The sequence below is a fragment of the Phoenix dactylifera genome, unplaced genomic scaffold, assembly GCF_009389715.1.
Source record: "Phoenix dactylifera cultivar Barhee BC4 unplaced genomic scaffold, palm_55x_up_171113_PBpolish2nd_filt_p 000328F, whole genome shotgun sequence".
NCBI classification, from domain to species: domain Eukaryota; kingdom Viridiplantae; phylum Streptophyta; class Magnoliopsida; order Arecales; family Arecaceae; genus Phoenix; species Phoenix dactylifera.
In genome coordinates this window covers 163,767-185,168 of record NW_024067792.1, presented here as the reverse complement: position 1 = coordinate 185,168, position 21,402 = coordinate 163,767, and the positions used below count along the sequence as shown (strand labels likewise).

Below are 21,402 nucleotides of genomic sequence, written 5' to 3'. Positions count from 1 at the left end.
TCCATTGGTTTAAGTCAAAGATTAAGGTGGATCATCATCACCTTTTTGTCTCACAAAAAAAATCCATCAGCTAAGGAGAAAAAGACTACATTCAAAAGTATGGTGAATGACGACACCACGGTCGACTCCTTTGTTAGATTATAGAGACTGACTGCGTTTACAATTTCTCACATTCAGCTGAATCATAACACAATTTCAATTTTCCCTCTGCTATTAATGTTTAATTACATTTGATTATCTAGTTCATTGGCTGTCCACCATATGCGAGATCATGGCTCCATCACTTGGTGCTTCAGCTTTGTTTTCTTCCACCAGCTAAGATACGTGAGATTTGTAATCCCCTGCTGAATGCCTGGTTGAAGAGCAGCCTAGTCTGGAACTCGGAAACAAACGGGAACCATGCTAAAAGAGCGACCGGTGCAAAGATCAGGAACCCCATAACATACTCGTATCCCTTCGCTAGTGCCTTGACTGAACCCCACAGCCCCATTTTCTTCAGCACTGGCCTGCATGCCTGCGATATCTGCTCCAAAGACAATGACATGAATTGTTAAGTCCCTCGTATCACCTCCAGATCATTATGCAGGATGGTTTCTATTAGCAGACTCCAGAATCGTGTTTGTGTGTGTGTGTGTGTGTGTGTGTGTGAGAGAGAGAGAGAGAGGGAGGATTAAGGCATGGTACTTACCTAAATGATAGTTAATAATTTCAGCTAGAAGGAGATGGAGGGATAAGCAAAAGAGGTACCTGCAGCAGTGCCCATCCTGTTGGCATGAAGGCAAGGAGACTGGAGAAGATGTCTCCGAGATTTAAATTTAATCGAAAGAGACCGCCCAAAGCTCCAATGGACCCGACAAACAAGAAGAGCTTGAGAAGCCTGAATAAGAGCTGGAAATCAGCACTGAACTTCTTCCTACCCATGGACTCTACCTGAAGAAAGGAGTTCAAAGTCAGCAAAGGAAAGCAACAAAATTGTGAACAAGGACATGCAGTATCTACCAAACAAACGACTGCTATATATGAGCTGACCTTCAAAATTAGCATCGCTGCTACAATCACTAGCCAGGAAAGACCGTATACCTGACCAAACAGAAGAATATTAATAGTTAGCAAAAAAAAAAGATGAATATTAATAGATGTTAAACAAAACATTTACATTATCATTACATCAATATTAGCAGTATTGTAACTACTGCAAAGCTGTATTTAGTGGAAAAAAACTGCATTTTGGCCTTTGAGCAGATCAATACCCAAAATGACCTATTAAGCATATTTTCATAAACTCATCTTCCCAGTTGAGTGTGCATTTCTCGGGGCAATATGCTATAAGGTTATTTGCTTCTTCTAATCATAAAATGGTATATTCCAGTTGAAATGTTCATGAAAGAACCAAAGGGAATCTACCGTAGCATGCTAAAAATGGAAAGGTGAGTCAAAGACTTACATTGATGCTTTTGTCATTGTTGGCAACATTTAGATGATAGACGATCCCATACTGGAAGATGAAGAAGCGCAGAGAGAGCACAATCTCCCAGAAGCGTCCCAAGAACCCCGTGGACTGTAAGTGTTCCTGCTCTTCATTCCACCAAGACTCCCAACTTTTGGTTGCTGGAACACCAACACCACCCTGGCTGCTCATCCACTTGGTCCAATCATCCCAATCCTCGACTATCTTCTGCCACTCAAAGCCTGATGGATTGAAAAGGAATGGCGCGAATAAAAAGGAAACCACCAGGAACCACATAGATGCTGTGAGAAGCATGAAAATCGTTGAGTCAGTCGCAGCAGCTCCAAATAGCCCGTAAACTAGCAACAATGCCATCATTTCCGTTCCTTTAACAAAGTGACTCCTTGAATACATTCTGTAATTCTCTGCAAATTTTACATGCCGGACAACAAAACCGCGTCCCGTGGCCCTGTATTTGGCCCCCCCATGCAACACAGTCCGCCCAAAATAATGGGCCTTTGTTCCCAGAGAGAATGTGAAGAAAACTGCACAAAGCTGAAGTTGCATTATGATAAAGTCACTAAGGGCAGTTCTGAACCCTCTCTCCAGTCCAATCTCCATGACCATGGGTAAGGCCATGAAGAGACCTAATTGGACTAAGGACTGAGATGCCATGGCTGCCTCGAGAGCATTGTTCCCTCTCATCCGTGCCTTTTTGATAATTGCGCTCTCCAATCCACTTAATGACAAATAAAGTTTTCCATACAAGAAAACATAGACTATAAGAAGAACCAGCTGCACATTAAAAAAAAAAGAAGCAAATAAATACTGAAAGCAACTACTTTTTTTTGTAAAAGTAAAGGTACATCAGCTATTGTTATGCTCTAAGTTCCTGAGTTGTTCAAATGGAAAAAAGACATTTTCTGGTTCATTGCTTCCAGTATATCAAGATAATTTGGATGTTTGCCAAAATATTAGTGAAATTAACCAATTCCATTGATTTCAATATCCTATAGGCCCTAGGTCTGTTCCTGCCTCTGGCAGATACTAGTCTTGACATTTAAAGAAGAAAGGGCATGGAGGTTACCATTGAGCTGATGTAGAATCCAACAGTTGTGAAGTAGCATGACAGCATGCGGAAAAAGTCAAACCGGTGGCCCAAGCGATAGATATCTCGGCTGAGTATTTGCTCCCCATTCCCACAAGCCACTTTCGCTTCAAAAAGTGAGATTTGGTTAAGCCCAACATCTCGTCCTTTCCCGACCTGGATGTACTCGTGGTGTGTGACATTTCCACGCCTTAATGTCGAGTTGAAGCCTGAGAGTAGGATTCTCATTATGCAAAATGCTTAATTCATGGAAGGTAAGCAAAATAAATGAAAAGAAAATCACCAGCAAAAATATCCTCGCTTAAGTTGATCCCCCTAGAAGCCTTGCTAATGCCACCTCTAGTGATATGAAAGATCCTATCAAACACATCTGGATGACCATAGTGAAATCGAACCCTGTCCAGAACAAAGAGAATTAGAAAAAACCGATGTCATTATGATTACTTTTAAGGAACCAACAGCCAGGAAATGTATACATATTACATACTGTATTGCAATATGCAATCTTTGCTGGTGCATTAGCAGTTCTGATTTACTGACCATATGATACTAGAAAGCAACATTAACTACAGTAAGAATTCACCAGTTTTATGCTTAACCTTACCAACAAGCCTAATCCACCTATACAAGGTATGAACCACAAAGTTTGAGAACATTCTATAGCTAGTTCTCAATTTGATGCCAACCCCTTAAACTGGTGCTGCTTAGATGCTGACTTGGTACTTAAAGCGAATGTTTGAACAAGAGAAAGCCAGCTGTGAAACCCAATAGGCATCTTAGTAGATAATGGTTTTATATCTTAAAACCATGCAAAATTTCTGTCTAACAGGCTTGATATCATGAATCCAGCATCAGTCTTTCTGCCTGACAGGCTTAATACCTGATACACCCTAAAAGATTCAATCCAACACTTTGGGCCACTTAGGTATCCACTAGGTAGTCCACCTACACATAGAAGTGGTCTAGGTGGTTGTGCTCTAAGCAGGACAACCAGGGGGCCTATGACCTGGATGGGCTCTTATACAGTGCAGGCAGATAGGGGACTGCTTAAGACCATGTAGGTGCCTATGCAGTGCTCTGACGGCCGGCGGCATTTTTAGCAACTGATCAGGTTAATGACTGGACTATGAATACACCAATTACAGAACCTAAAGGCTAAAGAAGAGGAAGGCACAAAAAAAGGTGGGAGGTGGGGAAGATGGTGAATCGAGATGTAATAGGTGTAAAAGAGTTAAAAATTGAATTTAAAGGGAATAGATAAGTGAGGAGAAAATTATTAGTTCTTATTTTTCATTTCAAGAAATATAAATTCCAATTATGTGCTCTTTTTCCTAAATTAATTATGTGCAGTTAAGTGCTACTAAAAATAAAGTGTTGAAACAAAAACTGATGCAATGAAAGAACACACAGCTAGAGAGGCTGAAGTGTCCAAGTCATTTTACAAGACTCAAATCAGGAGGAATAAAAATCCTTTCAGCTAGAAAGCATGTAAGAAGCTTCACCATAGGGGAATCGGATTGGAAATGGCAGTTGTATTTTCAGTCAACTCACACTCATTAATTTTATGATTGGATAACCTTTTCCCGACTATAAGAAGATATGCCAACAGGAAATTTAAGACATTCTTTTAGACACCTCGACAGGCACACAGCATATCATAAATCCATAAATGACCAAGAACTAAAAGGGTAGAAACTCACTTTAATGGGTTTGCAAGGACCCTTTGTCCAATTGTTACAAAACTTGTCTCCTGGTTTGACATAAACCAAGCCAAAGATGACACACTACAACAAAAATTATTGAAATGTTAGATAATATATCCATCCGTTCTAGTTAAGGCATAAAGATACAGTGTCTTAGGGCTTATGAAACTGATCCTACCCTCCTGTAAAAATGTGCTCACGTACACCAAGAATGGTAGGTTGACGTACTCCATGATCTTCATTGAATTCTTCCAAAAGGTTACGCATTTTAAGAGCTTCTTCCAAGTAGTTATCCTGAAGAGTCGTCAATCAAAAAGTCACAACTACGCTACGTCATATATGCAGTAACACCAAAGCTTCATTTCCAATACCTGATTCATATCAATGGTCTGAAGAGCCTCTCCACGAGTAAAGATTATTGCGTGGTTCTGATTTTCAGGTTTTCCTTCACCTATCTTTGCCGATCCCGGCAGCTTTATACGATATATTTCCTTTTCATTGTTAAAGTTAGAATACCTTAGTATCATTGGATCCAGTTCTTGAGATAGATTAGGCCAATCTGAAGTATCGTTACCTGGTCACGATTATCAACAGCTTTTACTAGCACGGAATAATAGACCTTGTGTACCTTGTCACCATCTCTTTCTTCAACTTCATCAATATACGCTACACGCAAGGAAGGATAGCTGCATTTATTGAATATACATTAGATTCTGCAATAGAAATTATCATTTGGTAGATAAAAAAGCACAGTATATGATGATTGTTAAGAATGCTGAAGTTTCTTCTTCCACAAAAGTTAGTGTCGGCATTAATAAAACAACTCCACTTGGCCCATTTATGTTGGCTCAAAATCAAACAGCTCCAAACAGATTCTGCCAAGCTAATTGAAATGCCTAGAACCAAATTCAAACATTTGGCATAAATTCCCATTAGTTAATTACTCTTTCAAATTTGATTTCCTCAAAAAAGGTATATGAACTTCTAGAATTATAAGCAAGGTTTGGCATACCGTACCGAATCTGATGGTACGGGACGTACTATACCAAATCGGACAGTACGAGTGTACCGTAACACCCCAATTCGGTACCGGTATATGGTACGGGGGGCGTACCAATACTCGGTATTGCCGAACCAGCCGCATACCGTACCATACCCGACACAATGATAGTGTGGCAACAGTACAAGGCCCAGTACCAAGACTGCATACCTTGTTACAAGTATAGAATTGTACAAGGGTGCTGAGAAGGATATGGAGATGCCAACATCCAAGCATGCTTACATTTGTTTTTTTTTATAAATATATTTAAAATATGAGGAAAACTAGAGCTTTCATTAGGAAAATCAAGCCCAAAAGTAAATTTGTATGTTTTCTTGGGTTAAATGATGAAATCATTTTTAAAAAACATTATATATATAATATGTTTATTCTGAATTTACTTAAAAAATTAGGAGTCCTACAAATTAGAAGCTTGATACTTGTGTATGAAAAGATATACAATGTTACCTCACCTTTTTACTAATTACAATTCCAAGTCATTCTATGTGTTCTTTCTTTCCATTTCAGTTATAATGCAACTTAGTACTAAGGCAACATTATGTGTAAGAAAAAATATTTTATGTTATAATATAGTGTTTTATATTTCTTTCTAACTTGCATTATTTTTTTGTATCATGTGTTAATTACTTTTTGATAGCTTTTAGCTTTTGTTTTAGATATATAAGCATAACAATCCAGCCTTGTCCCAACTATTTGTGGTTGACTTTGGAGCGTTTCATATTTTCTCATGTTTCTTATGACTGCCTACCGACCTAATGTCAAGCTGCCACGCTTCTTATCTGGCTTGGGACCAGCACTGGTGCTGTTTTATTACAGTTGCTGAATAAACAATAACTGTGATTGAGACTGCCAAAGCTTCTGGGCTCGGTATAGGATGGACTCAAAACTTGTCCTGAAACATTGTTCATAATGAAAAAAATATAGTACATTTTACCTGATAATGCTTTATTAAAAAAATGCTAAAAAAAATTTCATATTATTTTAGATTTGATATTGCTAAGAGTCATTGAAAAAGCAACAAGCACTCAGTTCCGAAACTACCAAATCACATTACTATGGCTTCATGCCAATTGAACAATATAATATCATAGTAATTTCAGTTACCAATGAGAGAGGATAGAATTCATGTCAAAACTGGAACTGTGAGCAAAACTTTCAAAGTCTCGATTAATATTTGAGGAATAATTAACATACTTAACCATCAAGTTCAAAATGTCTGTTGCACGGCGATCTCCAGATAGTTTTTGATTGCCATAGATTTGACAAGTGGCAACGTATGTGAATTTCATGTCTGCTATAGCTTCAAGTTGAGCAGATAGAGATCGCTGGCTTTTTTTTCCTTCCTCTGCCTCATCAGTAACTGCTTTATATCCTTCTAATATTTCTGCAGGAATTTAGAAAGAAAGAATCACACAACCTTAAGTGGGATAAGAGAACACATACTTCCTAAGAAATGGGAAAGAAGAATGTGTTCGTACCGCTTTCAGAAGCCATGTCAAGAAAAGCCTGAAGCTTCAATGCTCTTCGGTAGTACATCATACCCCTAACTGAGCCACCAGAAATATTACGTGAAGCGACTTCGCAAGTGTTACCAAAGAATAAAAGGAAAATGAATTAAACAGCTACCTGTTCTACAGAGTGTTTGTCCCCTTAGAGAGGCCCAATGACGAAGTTGTAAGACATTCTCCTCATTTGCCCAAACCTCACTTTCTTTTTTGCAGTTAATTCGTTCCATGAAGTTGTTCCATTCATCTATTACAAAGACATTTATGGTATTGACCAAATAAAAATAATTACCATGAGAAGAATGAGCTCACAAACTGTAGTTTGAAAACAAGTTAGATCATGGAGCCTAGAAACCTGGAAAGATCTTTTGCAGGTAAAATATGATTGATACACCATCTTCATTCTCCAGATCAAGATCATTTTTGGAATACACAGTCTCCTCACTATAGTAAGGGGTCAAGACACTGCCAAGTTCATACTAGACAATGAGGAAAAAAATCGATATTTGACTCCTAGCATTTGTATGGTGATGATATCTTAGACAATGAGAAAAAAATATGTATTAAATATCTATGATACCAGAGGCAGTTTAATGATAAATATGATGGTTGATGCTGATAAAATTTGTCATAGATGTACTACAAAACATTCTAATAAAATCTGAAATATGAAGGCTTATATGCAAAGAATTGGCACTTGAATAAAACTACACCAGTTATTTTGTTGTGCTAATGTCCAACAACCTAGCTAGTTGTGTTATACACAAGGTTCACCATACCAGTACCGGATTCCATACTGGTGCCATACTAGTATAGTATCGGTACGGTATAGTACATAATTTTTTTGGCGTACCAAGGGTTGGCATGCCATCCGTACCAGTACTAGTACCAAACCGATACGGTATAGTATGTCCGCATCTGGTATGGTACGGTACCGCATACCATGGTTGTACACATATCACTATATGATTATTCATTATGAAAAAAAATTTCATTGCTCAACAATTCTTCTACCACAATTTATAACATCGCTGTACAGGATAAAGGGAGATAAGCATATAGTGAACAAATAAGGATTTTAGAAATATATGTAAAATATAAAGTCGACAATTTTTTTGCTCAGCTAAAACCTTCTAATCCCATTTAAAAACTGTTTAGGTCTGTTCCAGTTTGTTTTACATAACTTCCATGCTAGTAAATATACAGGGACCAGGCAGCAGAGGGCATAACATTTTATTCTGTTTTCATTTCCTCAGAAATCCCAGATTGACAATCCCATAACAGTCCTTTACCAAAAGATAAAAGACTCGCTAATAACAGCACATTTGGAACATTTCAATGCTACATGAAGGAAAAGAAAACTGAACCTGAATGAAAGCATTTTGCGGACTCTAGGTGCACGTGGCATATCCATGAATAAAGAATTTGAGAAAAATGCTATCCTCCTACGAGCCTCAAGGTTTGTAGGCACCTCTATGGCAGATTCTTTTACAGTCAATACGAGGTATAGGCGTTTAATCTGCAATTATGTATATGCATCAGCAGCTTGTTTTATCAGTTACAAAAGGTAATGATTTGGTTACTATGCCACCTGTTCTTCCCAGTGTGGTGTAGCCACAGGAGGAAACAATATAGCTGGCTTTGAACCTGCACCTGCAAAAAGTTGTCTTCGTGGAACCGAATCCTTGTAACCATGACCAAGCTCAGCCAGCTCACTATAAACAACATTGTAAAGCTTAAAATAACATTAAGACTTATATCCAAAAACTATTAGCAATTTCAGCTATTCAAGGAAGGAAATATTCATGATTACTAACCGAATCTCATTTTTCATCATATCACGTGTAACTACTTCAAGCATGTCTTGCAGCAAGAATACAACAGTATCACGCTTAGATGCATCACCTTCTTTCTATACCATGGAAGGAAAAAATAAGTAACATTCACTTTATACCACAACAATGTTCAGCCATACATAGATATTGCAGTCAACAAAAGATATTGAAATCATTCTTCTTCATAGGGGATAGGTTATAGAAACTAAAAAGATTTGACAATGAATTACCAAGACACCCACAAGCTCCACAAATTTTTTACATAGGGTTGGTAGTGCACTCATTCTGAAATTTGCAAGGAATGTGTTCTTTGCAATGTTAGCTTCAATTTCTTTAATGATGATGCTGATAATCCTGTCACAATGAAACACAATTAGATATTTCCAGATTTACTTGTACAACCATTTGCAGGGAAAAAAAAACTATATATCATCTGAGACATCTGCCTACAGAAGATGATGGAGAGATAGACAAACAAACTAGAATTAGGGGTTAAAGTAAGGTCAAAAAAGTGTCGAAGCAACCTCATCAAAATTTACACATCTACTACTAACTATAGAGATCTTATACACAACTTATGATACAACTATTAGATCAGCCATGCGGTACACTTTTGAAGCCCAGCAATTCTTGTTAAAACCATAAGAATTAACTGAAATTTGAGGAGGTAAATGGTGGTTTCCCAACAGCCAACAAACCAGATTCCAACTAGTCAGGCCAATGCAGCCAGCAAAGAGTAAAGTCCACAAAACAGTTGATCCAGTATGGACATCTAACAGTGGAGTTTATCTAAGAGCAAACTAGTCATGTACTTCATATCTTTTCTGGTATCTGCAATGAACCTAGAACAATAACCTCAAACTCCAAATGCGTAACTTGAGGAATAATGTTGAAATGGACAGATGTAGAAATGCTATAAATTCATAAGGGCAGAATCCCTGCATTCATAATTACAATGGGCCATGACCCTCCCATGGAGTATACAAGTACGTGTTTTTATTAAGTTCAAAAGGCACGATAACACTAGCAAATAGCAATTATTATTTTTATCATGTGACCATGGGATGATATCTTTGACAAATTCCAGCTAAGGGAATAAGTAATCTGTAACAAACCTTTTCTCATTTTCTCCAACTACCAGAAGGTTAAGAACAAGTTTGAAAGACTCATAGCATTCTAGAATAGCACATTTCATATACTCATCAGCACAGATACGTTTCCAAAGATCAGAGTCCTTGGATTGAAACTGAACTGCCATATCCAGAGCAATAGGTATCTGCATAGACAATCATAGAATTCACAACTGGAAGATACCCAGTAACAGTAAAAGGAAGCATCAGAATAGTGATGGTAAAGACCTTGCTAGCTAGCAGGAATAGTGGCCACTGTATTAGCTTCAGGCTGGGATCCGATGAGTAAGGAACCAGCAACAGATCCATTTCCCTGAATTACACATGCAGACACAAACGAAAAAAAAAAAGAAAGTTTGATCTTTGCAGGATACTTATAAAAAGAGATAAGATAGAATAATGGAACATGTATTTCTAAATGAGTTTAAGGCCTTTCCTATCACTGATAAGGTCTTCTTCTCGGAAACTACATATCACTTCATTCCATAACTGAGCAAACTTAGCAGCCTCTGTTCTCTTGCTTGCGGAAACCTAAAAGTTTTATTGAGATTAAAATGTTAAGAGTAGCTGAGTGATAGTATGCATATCAGCATTTCAAGAGAAAAAAACAAGAGTCACAGGACAACCTCTGAAAAGCGCTTTGAGAAAGAAAATCCTTTGTTGCGAGACTTCTTCTCAGATGGAACCAAATATGTATTAAAAGCTCCAGGTAAAGAGTGGAATCGTGATCTCAGCATGCCCAGCGTTCGTATCTATGAGTAGAAAAATGCCAGAGTTTAGATGATAGAAGCAAAAAGCATCACCACTATAAGTTATACCAAAATATATAATTTTGATGTTAGTGATAGAAGATGCAACAATAATTCCTCAAATGCACTAGAAAGATAGTTATTAAAGATTCTTTCTTTATTTCTTTATCTTTCTTTGGTAGATGAGGCCGGTAGGCAATTTTGGGCTACAAAGTAAGAGAAAGCCCACTCCAGTACTCCCCCTATAAACCTTGAACAGGCAATATCGGATCTTGGCTATCTGGTAGACCCTAAGAGAATTTGCCAGCATCCTCTATGACCCCTTTAGACAAATAAGTATAGTACATTATCTGCTTAATCGGGATTAATTACATGATAATAATAAACATCAAATCCAGGTCTTTGGCATAACTGCCAGAAGATTTACCATCCTCTCTTCTAGATCAGCTGATCAGATTACCAATAAATAGAAGAAGAAATTAAGAAGCAGCAAGGTATATCACTTAATTTAAGGCTATTAGTCAAGTTTCACATGCTAAAAGTGAATGATGCAAAAAAATCCATATTAACGAATTATCGAATTTTCTTTTACCTCTCCAAGACGGCCGAATGCTCCACTAAAACCACCATATAAGGTAGAGAAAATTGAATACCATATCTGAGTGTCCATGAAATACACCTGCAAAAGATCCAACCATCACACATGGTACTTAGTTGAGGTCAATCAAATGACTTATTAACCAGCCATAAATTACTAGACTTCAGCAAAATGATAGCTAAACCTACCAAGATCACGGGGGCCCAAAGTGAGATAACTGCACCGATGTTGTATGGAGCTGCATGGACCAGAAAATTAATAATTTGAACAATTTAAAATAGGCAAGTCCATGCAAATTGTTAGAAGGATGGAGAGCACTACCATTAGGAAAAAATTCATGCCAGGCATACTGAATATGGGTAATTGCATACTTTTTATTGAGTCCCATTATATCTTTCGTTGGTCTCACCAGTGGTTTTATCTGTAACAAAACAAGATATGTAAGAAAATGATTGCCAGACTTGTATTTTTGCTTAATGCTGTGTTCTGTCAAGATTACCTGGATAAAGAAACTGAACGCAAGCTTGGAACCCAACAGCAACACCCAGAATAAAGTATATCTGAAAAAACAAAGAAGTGTGTCATTTAGTTATTTGAACAAAAAAAAGAGTCCTTAAATAGCCAGAGGATAATTAAATTTCCTGCATACACTTACTTGAAAAGTTCAACCTGACTTTCATGCATACCCCGCCCAACATAAATCCTTGGCTGTGAGTAGAATACAATGCATTCAGCAATAATGAAAATACATGCCAATAAAGGAAAAAAGAAAAAAGGAAGTCATAGAAAGCACATGATTATGGATCCAAGGATTTAAAGCATTAAAGCAACCACAATGGCAGGGGTGTAGCATACCTAAGTCCATATATCTATGATCTTTTTCACATACATATGTGGATACAGTATTATAAATAAGGAAAAAAAAAAACTTGATTCTAATTTCATGCAAAAAGAACTGCTTATGCAGACAATCGCACAGTAGTCAAGCTGAAGTGAATGGTGTTATTTGAAAGATGCCATGGATGTTCTACCAACCAAAATGTTATTTGCAGATGCATATAATGTTAGTTGATGAGAATAGACCAGATGAAAATGCCCAATTGGAATAAAGGAGGAAGAATTTGGAGTTAAAGGTTGTAGAATTAAAAGACCTCACATAATAAAAGATGCAGAATGCATTGCAATGTACTAAGAATAACAGAAATAAGGCCCCAACATAAATGATGACCAAGAGATAACTATGCGGTGGATTATACAAAGAGGCTTCCAAGAGTATTATCTACATGCTAAACATACTTTTGACACTTGAACTAAGAAAATTAAAGGGCTTTGATAGGGACAATAATCATGATGTTGGGCATTAAAGAGATGAGAACCAGAAAATGATTACTTTATGAGGTTGCCCTTCAGTTTTATTCTTTGGTTAAAGAGTCTTTTCTGGCAAACGTACTTCCCTATAAAACTTGTTGTCTTCCCTTTTCATCTGAACTCTTTCCAAATATTTGGTAAAATGGCCCTTGGTTTGCATGAGCTTAAACTTCAATCAATAAGGTTGATCTCCCTACTGGCAAGTCTCTTTCTCGCCTGGTTGTCTTGGCCAGCAATTTGACACCAACACAGAGGAGATGTCATGTTAACCACTGATCACAAAGATCTACATAATCCTCATGGAACTTTCTTGACTCAGAGAAATATTATTGCCATAGTGTTCATCTTGCAAACTTAAAGCTAGTGGTGATACCATTAAGAAGGATTGCTTGGACTTATCTAGACTGGGTCAGAAATCAGGAGGATGAACAAGATAATAGCAAACTTGCAACATTTCAAGGTATAGCAATCAGAAAACATGTGTTGGATCTTCAAGCTGATGAATACACTTTAAAGAAAGCAAAAGTTTATGATCATAAGTACCACCATTAGTCCAGCTTATTCTAGATCACCCCTTGATCCTGAAATCAGCTAAATGTGATTGATTAATATGACTGAAAGAAAGCAACCAATTTATTTTCAGCCAATCACACATAATAGAAAAGGATGGCGCTACACTGCCACACTTTCTCAAAAATGCCTCTTTCTTTACAACCCTGCATGCCAATATTCCTGCTCATTCTGTGAAATGCTCCCACAGTGATTATTGCCTGGTCCTCAGAACAAATGTCTTAACGCAAGTCAAGCATTTTAAAAGCCCAAAATTGATGCATATTTGGCTTCCCAAAACTCATTTAAGCACTGTTCTAAGTGAATCAAGCTGGACCTTTTTATTTTAAAGCAAATGAAATTAAGATTGTTGAACTAAAACTAGACATAAAGAAAAGCAAGGCCTGGAGGAGGGCCAGGGGGTTACCTGAGACCACCATAAAAGAAGCCGGACTACATGCCAATCAGAATTTTCAATCCACCGCCGAAGCATCGGAAATATAAACAGTACACCTGCCAGTAGATTTGGAAGCAAGTACAGTGCAACAAGCATGATATATAGAGGTGCTCCATCCATTTGATTTAGCCACTTTGTCAGATTTTTTATTGGTAAATCAATTTGTTTATTGAAGTAGAAAAAGGGCAGCACAGTCGCCCATGCAAGACTAAATAGAATCTTCAGAATGTTCCTCAGAACATCAGTGAATCTCCATCTATGATAACCAGGGAAGTTCAGAACAAAGTCTAGAATACCTGTTAGTAATATAGATAGGTAAGAAAAGAAGCAAATATTATAAAGCCAAACAAAGTACTAAAGCACTCACAGACAGGTTGTTTTATAAATTTATAAATTTTACAGTGCTTCCTATTAAACCATTATGCATATTAGATCAACTTTGATAATCATGAACATCATGCTAACAGCTTAATTTAAAAGTATTAGCAATTTCCTTTGTTTCTTTTGGCTGGTGTCATGCATAAAACATTCTCAAATACACAAGATATACATATATAACAAAAGTTTCAAAAAGGTAAAAATGAAGCAACAGTAGAATTTCCGAATACAATGGGCTAGAAAAAAGGCCTTACATTTCATCTTACTAAAGGTATGAACTGATTGTTCAACTCTTAGGTCTGTGCGATCAACATAATCATGATAAAGAAGCTACTTATCAAATAAGCTCCATAAAAAAACTTTTTTATTCTTGGCGTCTTTTATTCAAGTATTTTGCTTTTTCTCAATATCTAATAGTGGTATAACTACACCGAATACATACTAGTCTTGATAATATTCACTACAAAGCTCAAGGTCATGGTTTCAAAGACCACCAAATTGGGATGGTATGTCTGATACCATAGTGTTCCAATGCAAAACCAGCACCGATATGGATGTCGGGATGCCAAAATAGTTGCACTAGTACATACCAGCTGTACTAGACTGGTCCTTGTAACCATACTGACTATGCCAGTCGGTACTAATGGTTTTTCAATTTATTGGAAGCGAATAATTTAAGGTATGTACCGTCAGTACCAATACCATACCATTCTGATAGATACAAAGGTCCAGTACTAGAATTTGAGAGTAAGTCTTAATTACATACTCATTCATCTTGAATCGGGGATTGTGCATATAGGTTAGAAACCTTTGTTTTTCCAAGTACCATTAGGTTTTCATTATGAAAGGTTACTTAGTTATCATTTTACATCGCTTGTAGGTCCATTTGAATTATGAATAAGTCTTACTCCTTTCTTAATTATTATTTTACTGGTAACTTGCAAGCCAAATTCTCTCCCAGCATAATGTAAATTTGATGGCTTAGGTTGTTTTGTTTTTTTATAAATGGATAGCAGAACACAAATTTTACAAAATGAAAATTTGCCCATGATTGGCTTGATTAGCAATCATGGATGGATGAACAGATAAAAATAGATCAGAGTAGTTGAAGGCCTCTTATTCTTAAAAGCAACATTTTGTCAAGTAAATTTATAATAGATTATGGTATCCAGTATTTGGATGAGGTTAAGGGATTCCATGCCAAAGAAATGACTGATACTAGCTAAGCAAGCCAATTATTTGTCATGTCTCATTGGATGCTCCAGAGATGATAAACAAGATATATATTATCAAAAATTTAAGTAGTTGCAGAATAATACATACTTTGAAGGAAGCGAAGGGCTGCTGCTGTGATGAAAATGCTTGATAAAGAATAAAGGATATCTTTTCGAAAAATGGACCTCAGTGGTAGATCTTGCGGGTTATCATTCCGATCATCCTTCGACAAATTCCAGGCAAAGATTACCATTGCCTGAAACAATCCCAGAACTGGATTATTTCCTACAGCTAAAGATGGTCAAATAGTCCTAGTCCCTTAATATTAATACCTGTAGTGCCATTGCATAAAAGGTCCACATACGATCAAAACTTCTAAAGATGTGCCAAAATGTTCTGGTCTCGACGAAATTTGATTTTCCTGTACTTTTGCCAGAACCTTTCCCGGATGAACGTCCCATCTGCAAATCGGTCATTGCACGAAGACATTCCATATGGAGATAGCAACAACAGAGGTATTGACTATTAGAAGTTTCCCATCATACCTGCACTATGCGCCTAGATTCACGTATTGATTTGAAGAAATCATCATCATCACGCATAGGCCATCCCAAAGAGAAACAATCAGCTGACCTGAATGGTACGAAGTTAAATACAATAATCAAAGTCAACTAATCGATAGAAAAAGTTGATTTGAGTGAAATAGCTGTGATTAGTAAAACTCCTTAACAAACCAGAAATATTCATTTAGATCGTCATAATTACACCAAGCTGAATGAGGGGCTTTTCCATTCTGGCTTTTACTGGCTTCCTGGCAAATTAACATCATCAGCTTGTAAATTTAACAAGAACAATGTCTTACTGGAGTGCAGATTTCTGTTGGAAACTTGCCTTCTCGATGACACGATATATAGGAGAGATTACTTTTTTCAAAAAGGCCTCATCGTCCCCCCCATAAGAAGGTCTGATATTTTCTCCCGTCACAATGCTGACATTTCCGGCCAACAGACCATGTAGCTCATATGCCATCTAAACAGATGAAGACTTTGCTTAGGGGAGAGGGAGAATAATTTATATTTGAATGAGTAATACAATTAATCCAATAAATAAAAAAAATTATAGTATATCCAAAAAGACTGAACTCACATTGTGAAAAATGTAGCATAGGCATTCTGGCATATAGCGAACATTGGCAGCTTCACCCCATATAAGAAGAAACAGACCCATGTAGAGGATCTTTCTCTGCTGCACTTCTTGTGGTTGTCCACCTTGTGGGAGCCTTAAGTAAATAGAAAATTAACAACATCAAACTATGATAGCCAAGGCACTGAAAATGGTATAACAAATGGAGAATAAGTTGCATCCTATACCGTAAACTGTGTTTCCGTCCCAGGAATTTACACCATGCTTTGTAATTCTTGAATAGTTTACTCATAACTGCATCCACTGCTCGCTCGTCGAGCTGTGTCAGAGGAATTGGATTAATAAATATGACAAGAATGTAGCGTGGAGCATACAAAATTATTTCAACTATATTAGCATATGAGTAGATAGAGTTCTCAAGTTATGTAAACACAACATTTGGATTCTTAAGATTCCTAGAAATAAGAATGCAGCAACACATGTATAGTCAACATAGCTAGTATTACAACATGCCAATCCGACAACTTGCTGCATTGATCATGAAGAGATGATTTTGAGACCAGTGAAGAATCTTCTATAAAAGCATCATGATTTTTCTATTGCTAAAGTAAATTTTTTACAGCTTAACGCAATGGAGCAAAGATGCATGATGTAGCAAGTTTTGAATTATAAAACTTTTTGGCTTGCTATTGTGAAACTAATACTCTCCTGTCATAAAGAAATTTTAAATTGATCTGCAAAACCTTAAATTTTCATAATGCAGTTCAATGAACCAATCAAGCATGAGATTGAAAGAAGATCTTGACATGATTTATATTTAGACACCAATTCGGAACACAACACTAGGATGGGCACACACTCGATAGATAGCAAGCAGATACAATCTTGTTGAATATGATAAGGTTCTGAGGCCCAATTTTAAAGAATAAATGCCATCTTTGTAAGAGTATAAATCAGTGAAAGTAGCTACAGCCTTCATGAAATCATAAAGTTCTGCATGAATTCTGAAGTCAATTACAAATACACCTCATATAAACATAAAAACAAATGGCATCATTAACTAACCTCTAATTGATGATGATCATATATTAGCGGCAATCATGATATTCAGAGCGAACAAATCATTGACAAATGCAACTTAAAAGGAAGCAGTGAAACATGCCTTGTTAAGAGGTTCAGGTTTAGGTTTCAGCCTTGCATGAACATTGGCAAGCAGTAAGATCAAGTGTTCCCTTTGGTTTCTGACACTGTCTTTCTGGAAACAAAGTAGCATAGTTCAAATAAATGAGACCAAGACCCTTCAAGAAATGAATAGCACTAAACAATGCCTTATATGAGCTTATCTGTAGATAGCATACCTGAAACCCAAACATAGCTCTCAACCAATCAAGTAGATCCAAGTCTCCTGCTTTCTGCCGTTGCGGCTCAAAGGAAGATGGCCAGCTTAAATTTCTTGTGTTTCGCAGGGCAGCAACTGCTGCTTTAATCTGTCAAAGTATAATGTTAGATAAAGTAGGAAAACACTTCCACTGCTAGCCCATCATGCTGACTAATCCATAAGTCGAAAAGCAACCGAGACTACCCCATAAATACATGTCAAATATGTAGTCCATGACTTCCACAAGACAACATGGCTGTGACAGGCCATACCTCCTCAAGTTGCATAATGGATTGTGAAGCACCCGCAGCATCCAGGGGAAGGATGTTATATGGGACATAAATTTCCTTCTTTTCTTGGACATCTTTGGCAGCAGCAATAATCTGCTCCGCAAGCACCCAGAAGACAAACAGGAGAACAGCTTAGACACATCCACAAGCAACACAGAATTACATGACCCTCACTTTGAAAATGTGATGAAATAGACACTACAACTCCACAGATTAGATCAAAAGGCGATGACCAATGGGCACTCTAAGGAACCATTGCCAAGACGACGAACCTCTGGAGCAACTTCTTCAACTTTTTCGGTCTTGTTGACAGCACAGAGCACTTCAAAGAGGACACCAGCAGTTTGGTAAGCTTTTCCAAGTTGAACCCTGTCAATGAAATGAACATGGATAGAAGCATAAATTTCAAAATTTTAGGAGGCTGCAAGCATCACCATAAAATAAAGTATAAGGAGGGTGCAAGCATCACGATAACATAGAGAACATCAGCAACTCAAACTCACCTATCTGCTTGCTCTCCTCTGTCCAGAGCACGCACATAGTGCTCGTAGTACTGTTGATAAAAGCTCTCAATTTCTCGTGCATCACTCTTCTTTACTCTCTTAGCAAGACTTGGTGTATTGTCCTGTAATATGAATTCAAATTATTCTCCTGGTAATGCAGCATTCAGATTCTGTCCACTCTGGTTAACAATTGTTTATGTAGCCTGAGATTGTTACTTCCACTTGTCAATTATATTTCAATGCAAAACATTTCCATCAAAAGTAGACATGATTGCACCAAAACTGAAAATTTCCAAGCTTCATAAAGAGAAGAGAAACATTCCCTTAGACTGGTCAATCATCAGAGACATTTCCTCAAAAAGGATTACCAGCATTTGGATTCCAAACCATTCATGTTTGTTACGTATGCATCAAGACCGCAATGCCTTGGTTTCTAACTTCTTGAATACATTTCTAGGATTCATAAATATACCTTCAACCAAAGCTAGTTCTTTTTAATCCTATGAACTCAAAACTAGAACTTCCAACAAGATTAACCGAAAACATGAACAGGTTCGGGAATCAGAACCACAATTCAAACCTAAAAGAAAAGGTAGCTCATTTCAGAAAAGATCTTGCATTTTTCTAATAGGTTCAATAAATCTAACAACTACCAAGTAACCTATTTGAACAACAGATTTGATTCATTTAAATGATTCAGAGAATTCATGAGCCAAATAACCAATTCTTGAATCACAATCAACTGAAATTACCTCACGAAACCTATATAAAATGAGAACCCGACGACGTTTCACACCGAGGTAGCGCGTTCTGATCCTAACCCTAGGACTCGTAGAAGTCGTTTTCCTAAAAATAGTTCTCAGGAAAAAAAAATTATAAATATACTCCCGTTTTCTAATAAATACACCCCTCCTCTCTCTAAAAGGAAAAGAAATGGAGAAGAAAGAAAAATACCCAAAAATCCCAAATATTTTAAAATAAAGATAATTTTGTATTAGATATTATTAATTTCATAAACTAATTAACAATACGGAAATTGAAGAAAATTCGTCCCGTCCTAATCTTCTTACATATACGTCCCCATAGAATGTGTAGTGGATATTCGCATATTATAAGGGGTTTTGTGCAAAACTGGATCTAGCCAAAGTACCCTTGTTCCACCAAAACCAATTTGGTTTGTGCAAACATTTCACGTATAAGCCCTGTAGAACATGCAGTGGATACACACATCTTATAAAGTGTTAAACACAAAAGAGGTTTTAGTAGACATAAGCTAAAGTTAACACATTTTGTGTGAAATCTAATAAAACTTGGTAAAATTATTTTGCACTAGTTATAATGCATGTAGAGATAAATGTGAATACTAAAAATTATAAATTTAATCTAATCCAATTATGATTATAATTTAAAATTTTAAAAATAATTATTTTCTAATTAACTTTTTTCTTATCGCTTGCTTTTCTCATATAAATTTTAGAGTTTAAATATAATAAAGTACTTAGAGATTCTTATATTCTTCTTTCTTGCGAATCAGGTTTTCTCTCAAAGCCGATCAGTTTTAGATTAATCCCTCCTTCCATAGAATGTTTGAAAATTTGTAAGAGAGAAATCCAATTAGCATTACTGTAGTACTATTTAAAATATTTAGTAAGGTAATCCGATTAGAATTATTTTTGGAATTGAAAAACTAACTCATTTTTTATATAGTTTAAGGATTTGAGGATCAAGGATAAGGATATAAACCTCTTGTGTTAAGTTATAGTATAGTAGAGAGAGAGAGAGAGAGAAGGGAAGCCAAGGAATGGGAGGGCTCACCCGCTCCAAGCGCTGAAGGAGAGCAGTCTTGAATTGCCGGACTCCACGACCACTGGAGTTGGGATCCAGTCTGTGGGCCTTCTCAAAGGCATAAAATCGACCTTCATTCACCAAGAAACAAAAAAAATTTGCAAACATATTATGTTATGATGCTATGCTTCAAAGCTTCAAATCATGCAGGAGCACGTCATGATTCTCCAAGGTTTCTTTCTTGGACAGCAATGGTTGATAAGGGAGGGAGGAGGCGCTCACAGAGATACGCGACACGGGGGCGCTCGGGTTCGATCTCGGCGGCGACGCGGAGGATGGGCGTGATGCTGCTGAGCGACGACGGCACCACCTCATTATCGAACACCTCCATGGAGAATGTCATCGTGGCGGTGTTCCTCGACGGCCGCCGTGTCAGCCCCCCTTGCGGCCCCGAGAGTGGCCCCTGGGCCGGTGCCCCCGACGTCGACGCCAGCTCCTTGCCTTCCATCACCGCGTCGATCGCCAGTCACTCGGGTCCCTCCTCTCCCTGATCCTCCTCTAAATGAGTATTCAAAAGTACTGCATGGAATTGGTGTCGATGCAATAACGCAGCGGTAGCGGTGATGAAGAAGGTGGCAAGTTCTTGGAAGCTCCACTAGCGCGCGCGCCTTCGCCTGCGAGCCCGGCCGGCGATCGCCGGAAAAGGAATCATTGTTATTGTTATTGCAGATTGGAGATGGAATGAAAAGAGAGAGAGAGAGAACGATTGGATTTTGGTTTTGTTCTTTTTATGGAGCATTCGAACCTTTCGTAGGGGGGACGATCGGCGGAGGGGCGAACTCCGGGCGGAGCAGAGAAGACGCGAGGGGAGAGACGAAGAAGGACGGGGGGGAGGAGGGAAGGAGAAATAGCGGGAAGAGCGAGGGGCTGCTGTTTCTCTTCGAAGGTGGGGCTTATCACCATTCATCATGACACGTGTGGGACATCCAGGAGGGGTAGGAGTTTAGGATGCCTGGGTGGGAACCACCTTGGCTACGTGGCAAGAGAGGGTTGGTCGGGGATTGACCGTTGGGCTTGTTTGGTGGTGGGGCTTAGTCAGTGCATGCGACGTGCAAGGGCGACCAGTAGAGTAGATTTGTTGCTATTTGGTCAACGTAGGAGACAAATGTCACAAATAAGAGAGAGACTGTTTTTTATTTAA

At 37.7% G+C, this 21,402-nt stretch overlaps 1 protein-coding gene across 1 annotated transcript; it reads right to left on the bottom strand.

Moving 5' to 3' along the window:
- Positions 1-71: 71 nt before the first annotated feature.
- Positions 72-21,101, bottom strand: LOC103715871 (callose synthase 5). Its single transcript, XM_008803647.4, has 43 exons — positions 21,007-21,101; positions 20,484-20,875; positions 20,232-20,332; positions 18,417-18,538; positions 18,186-18,282; positions 17,896-18,006; positions 17,604-17,732; positions 17,408-17,500; positions 16,473-16,564; positions 16,249-16,381; positions 15,994-16,131; positions 15,837-15,913; positions 15,648-15,735; positions 15,435-15,563; positions 15,211-15,358; positions 13,480-13,805; positions 11,791-11,843; positions 11,635-11,695; positions 11,457-11,556; positions 11,324-11,373; positions 11,130-11,216; positions 10,415-10,540; positions 10,225-10,319; positions 10,017-10,101; positions 9,774-9,934; positions 8,889-9,012; positions 8,641-8,735; positions 8,415-8,538; positions 8,191-8,342; positions 7,179-7,288; positions 6,945-7,070; positions 6,797-6,865; positions 6,513-6,702; positions 4,833-4,944; positions 4,630-4,749; positions 4,437-4,552; positions 4,256-4,339; positions 2,839-2,951; positions 2,535-2,764; positions 1,445-2,242; positions 1,030-1,080; positions 748-930; positions 72-523 (listed from the first exon to the last, which is right to left on the bottom strand). Exons 2-43 carry the CDS (start codon positions 20,707-20,709, stop codon positions 293-295), a joined length of 5,856 nt encoding a protein of 1,951 aa, XP_008801869.1. The 5' UTR covers positions 20,710-20,875; positions 21,007-21,101; the 3' UTR covers positions 72-292.
- Between the last annotated feature and the right edge of the window lie 301 nt (positions 21,102-21,402).

What these genes read in the sequence shown, in the direction of transcription:
- LOC103715871 (XM_008803647.4), bottom strand. Translation starts at nt 20,709, where the DNA reads ATGGAAGGCAAGGAGCTGGCGTCGACGTCGGGGGCACCGGCCCAGGGG. An exon ending in TATATCGTGTCATCGAGAAG is followed by an intron (nt 15,914 to 15,993) that starts GCAAGTTTCCAA and finishes TTAATTTGCCAG; the next exon opens with GAAGCCAGTAAAAGCCAGAA. An exon ending in AATCTAGGCGCATAGTGCAG is followed by an intron (nt 15,564 to 15,647) that starts GTATGATGGGAA and finishes ACCGATTTGCAG; the next exon opens with ATGGGACGTTCATCCGGGAA.